Raw genomic sequence first — 15,086 nt, forward strand, 5'->3', positions numbered from 1 at the left:
CTTTTCTTCTCATTTCCCACTTGCTAGGAGAACATGTTGCCAATCTTGTAATTTTTTTTTTGACAGCTTACACATGATTGAGGAGAATTGTTTTGTCCTCGAATTTTAACCTATCATGCATATATATGGATAATAGCAAATTTTTCTTTTCATCTAGCTTCTCTTTTGCTTAGTGTAATTTCTGGGATCTCTTGAATTTCTTGAACAGAATCCTAATAATGTAAAATAAACATTTTTTTAAAAGCACCCCTAAAACACTATTACAGAGCTCACCATCCCTAAAAATAATGGTATTGTGGGTCACCTAACCTAGAAACTCAAAGAGTGTCTTGTATGCTTTTTATTTGGTTTTGATCTCTGAAGCTCCAGTGTCTAACTGAATTTTTCTATTCGTATGTATGCTTATTATAAGAGATATGAATGAATGTGCCTACCAAGCAGAAACATTATTTTGTTTAACATGATTTCCTTTTCTTTCTTTCCAACAGACTTGATGTCACAACAATTTTAATATGCACTGAGAACATGTTATGGTCAGTTTGTACATCTGTACAAAAACTTTTGAATCCTCATGAGCATACAGATAATACAATTTTTAAAATTCATACCCATTGTAATAATCTGTTTACAACATTAGTCATTTTGACTTCACCATTAACAGAATTATATAAGTAAGTATCAAATGGATTTTCCTTTTACCTATTATGATATACAATAATGTGATTAACAAAGTTATTTTCAAACACTTATTGAATAACGTGAAATTACAAGTAGAAATCTTTTGAAGTGCATTTTTGAGACTGTGAACTAGGCCATTTATTAAAACTAACACCAACCAACAGGGGTTTCATAATTCTCAATGCAACTCAGTGCCCAAAAATGTGTTATGTCTCTATTGGTCAATCCCATTCAGCTGATAAAGTTCTGATACAATCAGGAACATTTTTAGCTTCACAATTTGGGTTGTTTAAATGATCAAATTATATTGACGGCCTAATTATCACAGTGATTTTTTGATATTCTATGAAAAAGAAAACTATATTTGAGATGTACCTCAACTAGTAATGGCAAATGGAAATAGAGTTAATAATTACATTTTTTAAATGTGGAAATATTTTACTTAGCTCAACAAATAAGATTTAGAGAAATCTAGAAACATTTAATTACTTTTGATTTCTTGTTAATTCATATCTGTAATGTTACAGAGGAGGTTAGAAGAGTCTAATAATAAAACATTAATACCATTTTGTTTATAACCTCCTCCACTTTCATTTTTTAACTACATAATTGTATCTTCATGGGTAGTAAAAATTTTACATATGTCTATTTCTAAGGATAAATCAGGTCAAGTGTTTCTTTGCAAAACATTCTGGTAAAAGCAATATACAAATCTTAATTTTCCATAAATGTTGAGACATTTGTATTTGATATCCCTAAGGTAATTAACTGCTTTGATTTCAGCTTCCATGTAATTTTTACCTACTCTGACTTTCAATAAGCCCATTGTTTACAGAGTGTTCCTTCTAGCAACCCAAGTTGAGAGCTACTTTTAGAAATGGAGAATTCTTTCAGAAAGGGAAAGAAACAGTGAGATAAATTGCCATACGGTTGATATTATGTACATAATGGTTCATAATCATAAAAAGCTCAAGTCTGAAGCCCATAATAAATCCTAGAAAACTAAACTGATTTACCATAGATGAAAAAATTGCTATACTCTTAGTTCAATGCGTCATTTCACCTAAGAGGAAGGCCCTGTGAAAATCAGGAACAAAGTTGACAAATTTCATGGATTGGTCATGGTGAGCAATATTGAATTTCATGCTTTGTCACAGATGAATTGAAAAATTTTAGCCCCCCCAATGCATTTGTAAAACAAATAAATTATTATCAAAGAGTGCATATTTTAATAATAATGTAACATACATTCATTATTGTTAACCTATGGCTTTTTGATACATTTTTTAACAACTATGCAAGTACTCAAATCTCTATGATTTGTGCATTAGATATTGCACTGTAACCTCATTCAGCAAATTTAAATTGCTAATTTCAACCAGGATTACAGAACATTTTACGCTAAGCACTGCCTCTGGTTTATCTTAATATAAAACATAGATAGCCATATTGCTTTGAAGCATGAACAAAAACCTAAATATATTTTAATTCTTTTTAAATATTTCTTAGTTCAAAAAATTTCAAAAGTTGTATCCATTTATGTTTGTTTAAATGTCATGATTGTTTTCTTAGACTATAAATCTAATCTTTGAAATATACTTTGCTTTGTATTGACAAAGGAAATCTACAGGGCAGCATGTTCTTTGCCAACTAGAGAAAAATATATTTGTGTGTTGCAAAAACGCTGTTGACTTATTGAGTTTTTTTGCACATCCAAGATAAGAATCTGTCATACTATTAGCATGTTAGAAAAAACTGTTTATCTCACATTAAAAAATTAAATCACATTCTTTGAGGAATTGGTGAAAAGCAGCCATCAAATATTAATAGTATTGAATTTTTATAAACTGTACCTGTTATTTGTCACTGTGTGTAATATGCCCTTTTAGAAGGTGACTGCCTTTATTTCAAGTAGTTCTAACAGAAAAACTAAATGTGTTTTCCTTTCTGAGCTTAGCATAGGACCACCAAATCCCTGGATAGGAGTACATGATTGTAAAGTCTTTTCAGGAAAAATGAAACCTGTTTGCAAAAATATGTGTTCTTTTTTAACTCGCCTTTATAGATTTCTGTTAGAATGTTGTAAAAGGAGTACTTCAGCTTTGTTCTCCAGGGAAAGGAACCTGCTGAAACAGAAAATATTCACCGTGTATTTTCCGAAGTGCTTATCACTTATAATTATTTCATAAAGGCTGTTAAACTGCAGGTTGAGAAGCATATTCACATACATGTTCATACACATACCCACACAGTGGTTTCATATGTTGCATTTTGAGTGCATAGACTTTAGTTTTAGTTCATGTATACCAGATTAAAAATTAATTACTAGAATATTGCGTAAAGGTAATTTAGTTTCAATTCAATAATTGTTGTTGCCTCTCTAGTCCCTATAGTTAAAGACAAGGGATATAACAATGAGCAAGATGTAGTATCTGTCACAAGTAATTTAAGAACAGCCGATGAAATTTTTTGTTTTAAATTGAAATAATATTGTCCTCCCTAAATCTACAATAAAAGGTAGAATTAAATAATAAATTTCATATCTATATCTAATTTCTATATCTTCATTTACCCAAATGTTTTGATATATTATATCAAAAGTCCTAATAGTAGAAACTTCCTGAAAGCATGCTATCTCAACATTTAATAAGATGGAAGTGTGGGATTTCAATACAACTGTCAACAAACCGTGCGAAGGCTAGAGTCTTCAGAAATACGCCAGAAGGCGGATCACTAAGCCAAGGAATAGCAGCCTCATCTTGGGGTCCATTTGTTGTCACTCATAGGCTTTTTAATCACCAAATTCCAATGCTCTGTTTATAGTTCTGTTTCAAACTAATGTTATGCCTTTTGAGGTTATGGCCTTATCCTTTTTTTAAAAAAGAAACTATTTCACTCTTTCTCAGAAAACAAAATAGGCCTTTGCTTTTCTACCTCAGGAGTGGTGGCACACCTTGGAAAATAGGCAGGTCCTCAAAATGTTAAGCATAGAATATGCTTATGTGAAATGTTGAGCATATCATCATATGCCCCAACAATGAATATATTATGTCCACACGAAAATTTGTGTGGGAGTGTTCAAAATGTTATGTCCATACAAAAATTTGTATAGTAGCATTTTTCAAAATAACACAATGTGGAAGCAGCCAAATGTCCATCAACAAGTCAATGGATACATAAAATGTGGCATATCCATATAGTGGAATATTATTCAGCAATAAAGAGGAATAAAGTGCTGATTCATGCTGCCACAGGGATGAACCTCAAAAACATGCTAAATGAAAAAAGCCAGACACAAGAGCCCACATATCATTTGATTCTATTTATTAGAAATGTCCAGAATAGGCAAATCCATAGAGACAGAGTAGATCAATGATTACCAGAAGCTGAGGGGAGGAGGGAATGGGGAGTGACTGCAAATGGATACAGGGTTTCATTTGAGAATAAAATATTCTAAAATTAGATACTTATGAAGGTTATGCAGTTCCATGAATATAGTATAAGCCATCTAATTGTATACTCTAAATGGGGAAATCTTTTGGCATATTAATTATATATCTCAACAAAGTTGTGAAAACAAATGGAAATTGAAATATATTTAAAATGTTTTTTTTTTTAAAAAGACATCTGGCAGAATGCAAAATTTTCCAGAAAGTAAAGTTTCTTGTCTTAGCCATTTTGTTTAAGTTCAGTGACTCCCTTTATCCACCTTCCTCTAAACATTATTTTTAAAGGGAAATCTCATTTTTAAAAAAATACAAAATTCAACAGCTTTATGTGTCATCCTAATAAGGTTAAAATACTCAAAAAGAGCCAATCATTAATTTAGAAAAGGGCTGCTCCTAGAACATTCGACTGGCTGGCTCCTGGTGTACCCCGAGGTCTGGTCTTTCTCTCTCTCCATCTCATGTTCTTTTCTGAGCCTGCCCTTTGGCTGTCTACCACCCACAACTGTTCTTCATAGATGGCCCTCCTTTTAAGTAAGGAAGGTTTGGTAATACCTTTCATTCATACTTTCTTTCTTTTACCATGTATTTACCATGTACCTACTATGGGCCTAGCATTGTACCAGTCATTCTCTAACCTCGAATTATCATTTGCTGACCTCAAATAGTTATCTTCATCATGAGAAATTCAAGGCATTTAAATGTCATTTAATGACATTTAGGCAACAACTTATAGTCTCCGGTATAATGCTGGATTTTGAAAGCAAAGCAGCGACTTAGAATTCTTTTTAAAATCTTGAATTTGGTATTCACAGATAATTTTCTGTGATTCTAGGGCCATCAGAAAGGTTCACATGTCCTCAGTTATCTCAAGCTTTCCAGTGTTATCTTAGTCATTCAGTTTCACACTATCTCTGCCCTTTCTAAGGTTGTGATCTTCTCTTGGTATTATTTACTGAATGCCTCCAATGGCCCAGGCACTATGGTAGGCACAGATGACTCAAGAAGTGTAACCTGACCCTCCACTCACATAGAACTTACATACTTGGGCTACCTTAATTCAGTCATGGAGGTTTATTCCATTAGCATCATATTATGAGACCCATTTCTCCTGGGAGGACAGCCAAAAGCAACATGGCACAAGAGAAGCATAAAACCCAGCTAACTCTTTTTAGTTCATCAGCTGTTCTCACTTTTGATGTGCATTGGGTTTTATCTCCTTTCAGCATCTGGCTACATAAGCCTAAAGAGCTGATCAGTTTTGTTAAAGAAAAAAAAATGAATGCCGGCAACATAGGTGTAGATCAGAGAACCCAGAGAGAGTGAATCTAGGACAGAGTGCTGGCATGGTCAGCACAGAGGCTGTATGTTGCTAATGCTAAGAAGAGGCATGGTTAGTTGAGGTTGGAGGAAGGGCAAAGGCAAGGAATTTTCCAAAATTCACTCTTTTCCCCTTAAGCAAAGTCATCTTTCCAGTGTGTTCATTTGGGAATGTGAAGAAATGTATCCTGTTTCAAACTTACAGACATTTATTTTTAAGAAAGTATTTAAATTTGCTGTATCAAAATTCTTTTATGTCTCGTGAAAAATATAATTCTATGGCTCATACAGTTGTATTTTACTCTCCGCTATGAATTATTTAGAGCATCCTGTCTTTTAACTGTATACCAAAACATCATTAGAGGTTATCTAATAGCTAGCTCATAATTTCATTCTCCCATTGAGGCTTGTGGGCCAATTTTCACCCTGTTATACTCTCTAGAATAATGAAACTAATTTGGGATCTTGCTGTGGAATTAAATGCTCATACAGATCTCACTCCCTTTGAGACCATAAACATCTGCCATAATATCTCTTATAGCCACATAACCTTACTATAACCAGTATGACTGAGAAACTGTCAGTGGGGTAAAAGAGTTTAGGTACTGGCAGAAATGCTCAGATAAATACCATATTGCCAGTGGTTTGTCGTCTAAGAAATTTGGGTACTAAATCACCATGCTATTATTATTAGATCCTCCATTATTTTGTCTAGTTGTGAGGATAAAACTGTAGCTAGGCAACCATTTAGACTATCAGGAATTTCATGTCCATTTTGAAATGGCCATAGACTTTTTAAGGATCAATTTCTAACTGTTGTTATTATAATGATATCTTATTTATATAGAGCACTTATTGTGTACAAGGCATTTTGCTAAATCCTTTAAATTCATTATTCCACTTAATCTTCACACTGACCCTGTGAGGTGATTTACTATTTTAATCCCCATTTTACAAATGAGAAAACTGAGGGTAAATATATTGCCACTAGCATTGCCTGTTAATAAAAGCACATTCAGGATATAAGTCCAGGCCCTCTGGCTTCGGTTCCTGCATGTGCCCATACACCACTTCTATATAACCTTTGATGACCTTACCCTTGGGGTATGGAGCAGATAAAAAAGTAATGGAAAGGAGTTGGAGGCAGAGTTAAATTCTATAAAGAAACAGACCAAAATTAGGGCATAGAGAGGGGATGAGGTTGTAAAAGGGGTTATAGTTTAGACAGGGTAGTGAGAGAAGACTTAGTAGAGAAGCTTTGGAGGTAGAGCAATCAATGGAGCTACCTGAACACAACAGTGAAGTATTCATTCTTAGAGAAATGAGGTGGCCCTCAGATAACCAGACAAATAGGGATTTTATGCAAAGGGATTAAAGTGGAAGGGAAAGTAGGCGTAGGCTATGAGAAAGGCTACAAAGATATGTAGTATCTTTGTCCACATTCTCCAGTTCCCCTGCTGTCTCATCAAGCGTTCTACGTCTTGTCCCATCCTTCTCTCGGAGTCTTTCTCTTCCTTTGAGACTGCCTTTCTCTCCAGACCGCTTGCTGCGTCCCCTGTCACACTGTACTGGCACCCTCCTTTTCCTTGCTCTCCGGCAGTTGCATGGTCCTCCTCATACCCTCACTCTCTTGGGCTCTATCCAGACTCTGGTACATTTTTAGAGACTATCACTCACTTCTCCTTTTATACCCTTTGACAATCCCACTCTTTGTCCAATCTTGGACAACTCCTTCTTTCACCCTTCTCCACTTTAATCAAGCCCCTGATCTTGCCCTATTTGTTTGTTAGCAGACCGCCTTGCCCCTATACTTCTCCAAGAAAATCCACACCATCATGAATGCACTTTAACTTCTCATCTCTGTTCCTAATAATAATTTTTCTCCCCACTCACCTCTACATCCTTTGATTACTGTCTGATCAATATATCTCTTTTCCCAATTAAAGGAAATCTTTGTACCTGACTCTTGATAACATTTACCTCCTACTCATGGCGTTTTAAATATTCTTTCTATCTTGTCTTGTGGCTCCTTCCCCAAAACATTTCCTGGGTTAAAAAATGTTCCTCCATTACTATTGTGTTTTCCTTCTAAAACAGTTTTCATTCATTGTCTACTTTTATACCTACCACTCACTCGGTGCATTGCAATTGGACTTCTACCCTCAGCATGCTAAACTAACATGGGCAGAGTCATCCATACACACCCAATTGCTAACTCCAATGGATGCAGTCATTTTCTTTTCTCTTGGCTTCTCTAACTTCTTTTTTGGGGGGTAAGTTCATCCATATGGCTATACCATTATGTGATGACTTCCACATTGATATCTTCAAACCAGACAGCTCTTGTATGTGCTGTATTAGTAAATCCAAATTCCTGTTGGATGCCTTGTACTTCAGATGTCTGTAGCCCCCTTAACATATCTAAAACTAAGTAAAATACTTGCAGTGTATCCTAAGCTGCTTTCTTTTCCTTAATTTTCTCCTTCTATCTCTCCACTTATACCATCGCCAGCCCCATGTCATTAGGAGATGAATAGTGTTTGTTCCGTTAATTTAACATGTTTTATATTTGTCTCGTACTTTCTATCTCCTATCTCTTACCTTGGTTCAGCGTCTTATCCTCTCTGACCTGTCTACTACAATATCATCTTCATTATCTCCCTCCCTCCTGCCTGACTTTTTCCAGTCTGTTCTCCTTACTACTGCTGAAGTGATTTTTCTAGGATACAAAACTGCTGGTGTTAATCCCATACTATAAACTCTTCAGTGATTCTTTATTGCTGGTACTAAGTCCAAACTCCTTAGAAAAATGTATGTTTGTACCTGGTCTGGCTTCTGCTTACTTCTCTAGCTCAGGCAGTGGAATGCATGGAATGGAAATATTACAGCCTGACTTTGAAGCCTATTTAAGGAATGTTTGTTTTGATCTGAGATTTAGTGAGAAAAAAAAGCCTTTTAAAGAAGAGATGATATATTAAAAGTCTAAAAAAGGTCCAAGTCTATTTAACTAGAAGATGTTCTATTTAGCAAGACAACCAGGGGGATAGAAATGTCAAATTTGGAAAACATGAGGATACAAGTAGCAAGATGTGGAGTGAAAAGATAAGAGTGGATTTTCAAAATGAAATTCTGTTCTGCATATCAGAAGATAATATTGCTTCTGTACCGTATATAAAGAGAAATGATACCATTTCAAAAACTCCATTTCTAAAATGTTCCCAGTCATTATCTTAATTCTATATAGGAAAATATAATCTCCTGTTGTTATAAATTTTTTGCTAGCCAAGTTATCTGCTGAAGATTTTATGTGACAAATCCTTTTCTACTGTGTCAAGATTTAGAGTTGAATTTGAGCCAACCTAGTAAAATGTTACAGTAATTGTTGATTGTTGTAGATCAGATATTCTGGTTAAATTATTTTAATTTTGAAATTATAAGCCCTCTCTATACCCTTAGGAGCATACAAAATTAATTATAAATTCGAATTAATTATTGAGTACTTATAAATCACTTTAAAGGTTAAAAAGAGGTACCATCATGCAAAAAATTTTTTACATTAATGAAGCAAATATGACAAAATATTGGCATTTATTGGATCCATGTTGAAGAAGATAGCAATGGGATATAAAAATAATGTTCATGGGAAACATAGGTTGTATTCATTGTGCTATTCTTTATCCTTTTTTCATGACAAATTGTATAAAATGAGATTTTTAAAAATTAAATGATAATGGTATTGTTACACCTTCCTCAAGTGTAAGGATTGTTTCACAGAGGTTCATAAAAATTCTAACTTTCAACTTGTGGTTTTTCCTGGCTGTGCTGACTTGCCCACCTAGCTCCTGAGTCACCTATTAACATAAATTGAAGCAGATGAAGTAGGGGCATTGTCCATTCTTGCACAATACCATTTTGTGTAAAAATTATTAACTGAATCCTAAGTAAAACTCAAAGGTTATTTCAATGGTCATAGTTAATGTTTCCTGTATATTCTACACTAATTATTTGTATTTCTTTAGGACTTTTCAGCATGGCCTGGATGAGTCTGCTTCAGATTCCTTAAAATCATTTTTTAAGCAACCATTATACTGGGTTTCTTGCATATCACATTTCTACCCTTCTTTACTCAGGTGAGAGCCTCTAAATGCCATACTATCTATATTTCCACGATTCCTTTTCAAATTTAATAGAAATTTTTATCTGTGGATGTAAATGAATTTACATCTTACAAAAAGAACTTATAACTTTTCACAACTGGCAGGTAAGTAAAGAGTATTTTTTCTCTTAGCTCAAGAATCCAAGGCATGGGCCTCATAATTATTCTACTAGCTTATAACTTTTGTAACATAATGGAAAACTGTAAATTTTTGGAATTTAGTTCTATTTTAAAACTTGTCTTTCTTGATCTGTGACTGGGGATTTGACAATTCTCAAGCTAATTATCAAACATAGGCATGTAACTAACTCAAAGCCTTAGGTAGAAGTTGAGAGAGAAGTAACTTTTTAAATTATGAGTAGTATCTTTCACTTTTATTATTTAATTAACAGCACTTAAAAACAAGAAAAATCATTTAAAGTATGAAATGTGCTTCCAGAGTAATCTGATGGCATTTTGTGGCATTATGTGAAATGGCACTTTGATTTCTTGCTAAATATATCATTGGAAAGTACCTCTCCTTGGTATCCGAGAATAAAAATATCATGTATAGCTAAAGGAGATATTGTTAATCCCCATATATCCTTGATTCATTTTGGAAATACACTATCAGTTATTTCACCATATAAGCTGACTATATCTCTCTCTTGAAAAACAAGATTGTCACCTATAAGTAGAGGGTGTGAAAGCCTCATATACAAAAGTTTCCCTAGACACAAACTTATACTGTTTGCCTAATGTGTGCCTATTTCCATATGGGTGATGAAAAATCCAAAATTAATGAGACAAAGACTCCATCTTTAAGGACTTCAATGTATTTTTTTTTCTTTGGTTGTTTTGTTTTGTTTTTGAGATGGAGTTTTGCTATGATTGCCCAGGCTGGAGTGCAAAGGCGAGACCTCCACTCACCGCAGCTTCCGCCTCCCAGGTTCAAGTGATTCTTCTGCCTCAGCTTCCTGAGTTAGCTGGGATTACAGGTGTGTGCCATCGCACCTGGCTAATTTTGTATTTTTAGTAGAGACTGGGTTTCTCTATGTTGGTCAGGCTGGTCTCCAACTCCTGACCTCAGGTGATCTGCCCGCCTCAGCCTCCCAAAGTGCTGGGATTACAGGCATGAGCCACCGCGCCTGACTTAATGTATTGTTATTATTTCATTTACATATAAAACTTTGTCTACGTTTCTGATTAATTCCTTATGACCGAGTCCTAGAAATGGAATATCATTTCTAGGACTCAATGTTCTGTCATCTTGTGTGTAAATATGTCTTGCCATCTTGCACATAAATACATTTTATTTCAGTAGGAATTAATTTAATAAATATAAATAGCCAACTCCCTAATATTCATTGTTGCAAAAATAACAAATGACTGGATCTCTTACAATGAGTCAAGCAAACAAGCTGTGTCATTTGATGAGTTCCTAAATTTATAAACATATCTGTTCTCCATGTTATTATCACATTTGCTTTAACCTATTTTACTGCCCCCTTTTATCTTACATCTGGAACCACTGGAGTTATTCCCTTTTAGGCATAGCTCTGTAAGACTTCCACTTCCAAGCTTGCTCAGATCAACCCAGCTAGAGTCCTGGAAGTCAGCATGAAAATGGGCTTATCTTTCAAACACTAATTCTTATATTTAACTTCTTTGTCTTTTCTGTATCTACAGAAAGCAAAAATGTACATTTCTTTTCTTTCTGCTTCTGTTTAGCAATCTCCACTATTATCCTAACACAAAGACTAGGATATGGGAATGACTATTCAGCTTATAGTGGAAATACAATTTTATGCAAGCTTTCATAAGGGCAGTTTAGTAATATGTATTAAAAACTTAAAAACATTTTTGCCCTTTTATCTAACAATTCTATTTCTAGGAGTCAACTCTAAGCAGTTAATCAGAGAGGCTGGCAAAGTTTTATATATGAAGATATCAATCAGAGCATTATTTATAAAAGAAAAAATGGAAATAAATGTTCTACAGTATAGCATTAAACAATTCAGTTATGGGATAGTGGCATAGACTACCGTGGAGTGATTAAAGGGCTGGGTTTTGAAAAATAATGACATAGGGAAATAATTATGGTAGACAGGAGGAAAATTCAGGTTAGTAATTATGAAATTACCAAAGCCAACCCAGTTTTTAGAGTGATAAGTGTGTACCAGACACAGTGCTAAGTGCTTTGCGTACATTATCTTTAAAACCTCACACTAGTTCTGTGAGGTAAGTACTCGGGTGCTTCTTTTATGGAGAGCAAAGTGCTGTGTAGGTGGCAACATTCTGGAGGGAACAAAATTGGAAGCCAGGCTGAACCCAGGCCTGTTCCATTCTAAAGCTTAAGCTCTTGACAACCACATTTCCACTTTTCAAAGGGAAGAGCAGTTCAGGGTGATGTTAACAGGTGTACATGAAAAATCATTCTCCTGCACAAATAAGATTGTTAGTTACTAATTATGTAAAGTCTTTTTTGTGATTTAACTTTGTAGGGCCTCTGATGTGCTAGTATATAGTGTTTAGCTCTGCTATGGTCGGAATGAGTCCTCCAAAATTCATGTGTTGGAAATAAAATCCCAATGCAACTGTGTTGAGTGGTGGGTTCAATGGAAGTTATTTATGTCATGTGGGTTTTGCCCTCTTAAACGGATTAATATTACTATAAAAAAGGCTTACAGGAATGGGTTCATTTCATCTTGCTTTTCTTCTGCCATGTGAGGTCACAGCAAGATGGCCTCACCAGATGCTAGTGCCTTGATCTTGTACTTCCCAGCCTCCAGAACTGTGAAAAATAAATCTTTCTTCTTTGTAAATTACCCAGTCTGTGTTATTACATCATGGCAGCACAAAATGGACTAAGACAATCTCCAAAGGAGGCATCAAGTATGCAGATTCCCCAAACTTGCTGGGTGAGATAACTATTGTTTTACAGGAAATTAACAATTATTGGAAAGTAGGACATCATTGGTAAGTGTTGAACTATGCTATACTACCATATTTAGGGCATAAAGAAAGTACGTATAGAAAACTAAATACTGAAAGGATGTAAAGCAGTGGATTTATAGTTTTTATCTCTGGGTGGTAGGATTGCCAGCAATTTTAATTTTCATCTGTATAGTTGTATATATTTTCCAAATTTTTATAATGAGTATAATTTAATTTTATTAATTATGAATACATTTTTAAAAAGCAGAAAGAAAATCTGTTTTCTTTGATTTCTCTTTTATTCACATTGCTTAACCTGTAACCTCTATACAGACGATTTCCAGTTCTGCATCTCTAGTTTTGAGTTTACAACTGCTTTCATTATGTCTCTCTCTCTCTCTTTCTCTCTCTCAGAAATCTATAGTAGCTTCTGCTTCACCCACACTGTCTCTCCTGGCTTACTTGCTTGAGAGTTTTCTGGCTTATTTCCTGGAGAGTTTTCTCTGCTCCAGTTAAGTCAGTCTCCTCTTATGTCTTTAAGACTTAGTTATTCCATATTTTTAATATTTAATTTGTTGCTTATTCTCAGTTTCAGCCCTTTATTAATGCAGTTTCCTTTCTTGGAATACATTTGGTTCTCTCCCTTTTCTTTCTAAAATTTCCACACAAGGTATAGTAGGAGGACTCTCCCCGTTATCACCCCTGCCCATTAAAAGTCATATTTTCAACTAAGTCCATATAATCTGCTTAGAAAGACATGTTCCCTGTGATTTGTAATCCAATGTGCTCAGAGCACTGTACAATCAGAGGAACCCAGGGCAGCAATAAAAGCAGTTTTAAAATAACTAAAGTTATTTATTTGCATTTACCAGACATTACAATGGGGATTCCTAGACCACCATTATGTGAGCTTAAAAATCTCACCTTTCCATTCATTTCCCTCATCTGTATCAGCTGTCTGTATGAGTCTTTCACCCCCAAATTATCCTTCAAAATTCCATTCTTCACTTTAGCAACTAAAATGAACTGTTCAAGAAAATACAGGGGTTGGATAATGACAAATGAAAAATATATTAGGCTTCTCTTTTGGTAAAGAGGAAGGCTGAGAGGAGAGGTGAATGAAGTAGTTAATATCATGAAGGAACTTAACCATGAGATTAATACATTTTCCACATGTCTTAGTTTAATCTAGTATGAAACTGATTATCCTCTCTAATCAACTCACAATGTTAGCCTATACCACTGCTAGGGACAATGAATATAGTACATTTTACTTACTCCTTTGAAAATATATTTATTTTACCTAAAATAAACTCCTCTAAACTCTATTCCCAGGGTTCTAGGAGAACATGAAAAAATGTATTTTTATCCATTTTACTGTTTTCTCTAGTAAGCTTATAGACAAATATATGGTCCATACTGATGTTTCTACATTTTTCACTCTATTTGTAATCTCACTTTTCATGATTACAAATGAATCATTTTTGGTTTTTTCCCTCTACTCACTTTTAATTATCTTAGTTTATATAATATTGCTAAAAGCTGACTTAAATTCTTTCTGAAACAATCTGCAGGTACAAATAAGTAAGCAAATAGATGAATAAATTACTAAGCTCCTTCAAGATATTAAGACATATAGCATGTAATATGAAAATAATGAAACCAAAGATAACTTAATATGTTTAGGGAGGAAAATATATGTATATAAGCCCAAAACAGGATTACATTGAATAGAAGCAGAGTAGAAACAAAAAGCCCAGTGGAAAGAAATATATACAGCTTAAAATGGACTGGCCATAAATCAAAGCATCATGTTGTCACTGTAGAAGAAAATGAGCAGTTAAAACTGTTTACTCACACTGATTGTACTTCTTGGGCTCAGTGTACAGTTATGACCTATTTAGCTAAGGAAGGGATATTTAAAAATATTCTTTTAAAGCAAAATGATAAAAGGCATTATAATGCAACATATTATAATTCACTAGGATAGCATTTTTTCTTGAACATTTCTGTGAAAGCACACTTTGGTGTCTGTCTTAACCTTTTTTCTCTCCTACATACCCAATCCATTACTAAGTCGCATTAATTTTAACTTCTAATATCTACTATCCATGGTACCAGTTTCACCTTAGTCCAAACTACCATCATCTGTCTCTTAACTACTGCAGTGACCACTAGCATTCTTCCTATGTACATGTTGACTTCCATTTCTAATATTCTCCAACGATAGCAAGAGTTTTCTCAATCCCAAATCTATTTTCAAAACTCAAATTTTATCATGGCATACTTATGGCTTACCTTCCATGAATTCACTTTTATCCTTAAGTATGTATAAAAAACTAGCACAGCCAATAATATATACATAGATGTGACTCTTACCCACTTCTCAACCCTCTTCTGATACCCACTACTATGTGAACTCTATTTCCACACATTAGCCCATTTACATGTTCTTTTTATGCCATGTTCTTTTCTGCCACAGGATTTTTGCACATGCTTTGCCCTTTCGCTAAAATGTCTTTCTCCTTCACATAGGTAATGCTAGCTTATCTTCATCTCTCAGCCCAAAT

The 15,086-nt window shown here is 34.4% G+C and overlaps 1 protein-coding gene across 5 annotated transcripts in view; it reads left to right on the forward strand.

The window, feature by feature from the left end:
• The window catches only part of KIAA0825 (KIAA0825 ortholog), a 461,146-nt gene that overhangs the window by 135,452 nt on the left and 310,608 nt on the right, over nt 1-15,086 (forward strand). For all 5 annotated transcript variants that reach the window (XM_032271836.1, XM_032271256.1, XM_032272732.1 and 2 more), the window contains 2 exons: nt 489-671; nt 9,464-9,574. In XM_032271836.1, the coding sequence (XP_032127727.1) occupies nt 489-671; nt 9,464-9,574 (294 nt within the window). The remainder of the gene's footprint in view (nt 1-488; nt 672-9,463; nt 9,575-15,086) is intronic.

Source organism: Sapajus apella, unplaced genomic scaffold, assembly GCF_009761245.1.
Source record: "Sapajus apella isolate SASKATOON/1434 unplaced genomic scaffold, GSC_monkey_1.0 scaffold1, whole genome shotgun sequence".
NCBI lineage: Eukaryota > Metazoa > Chordata > Mammalia > Primates > Cebidae > Sapajus > Sapajus apella.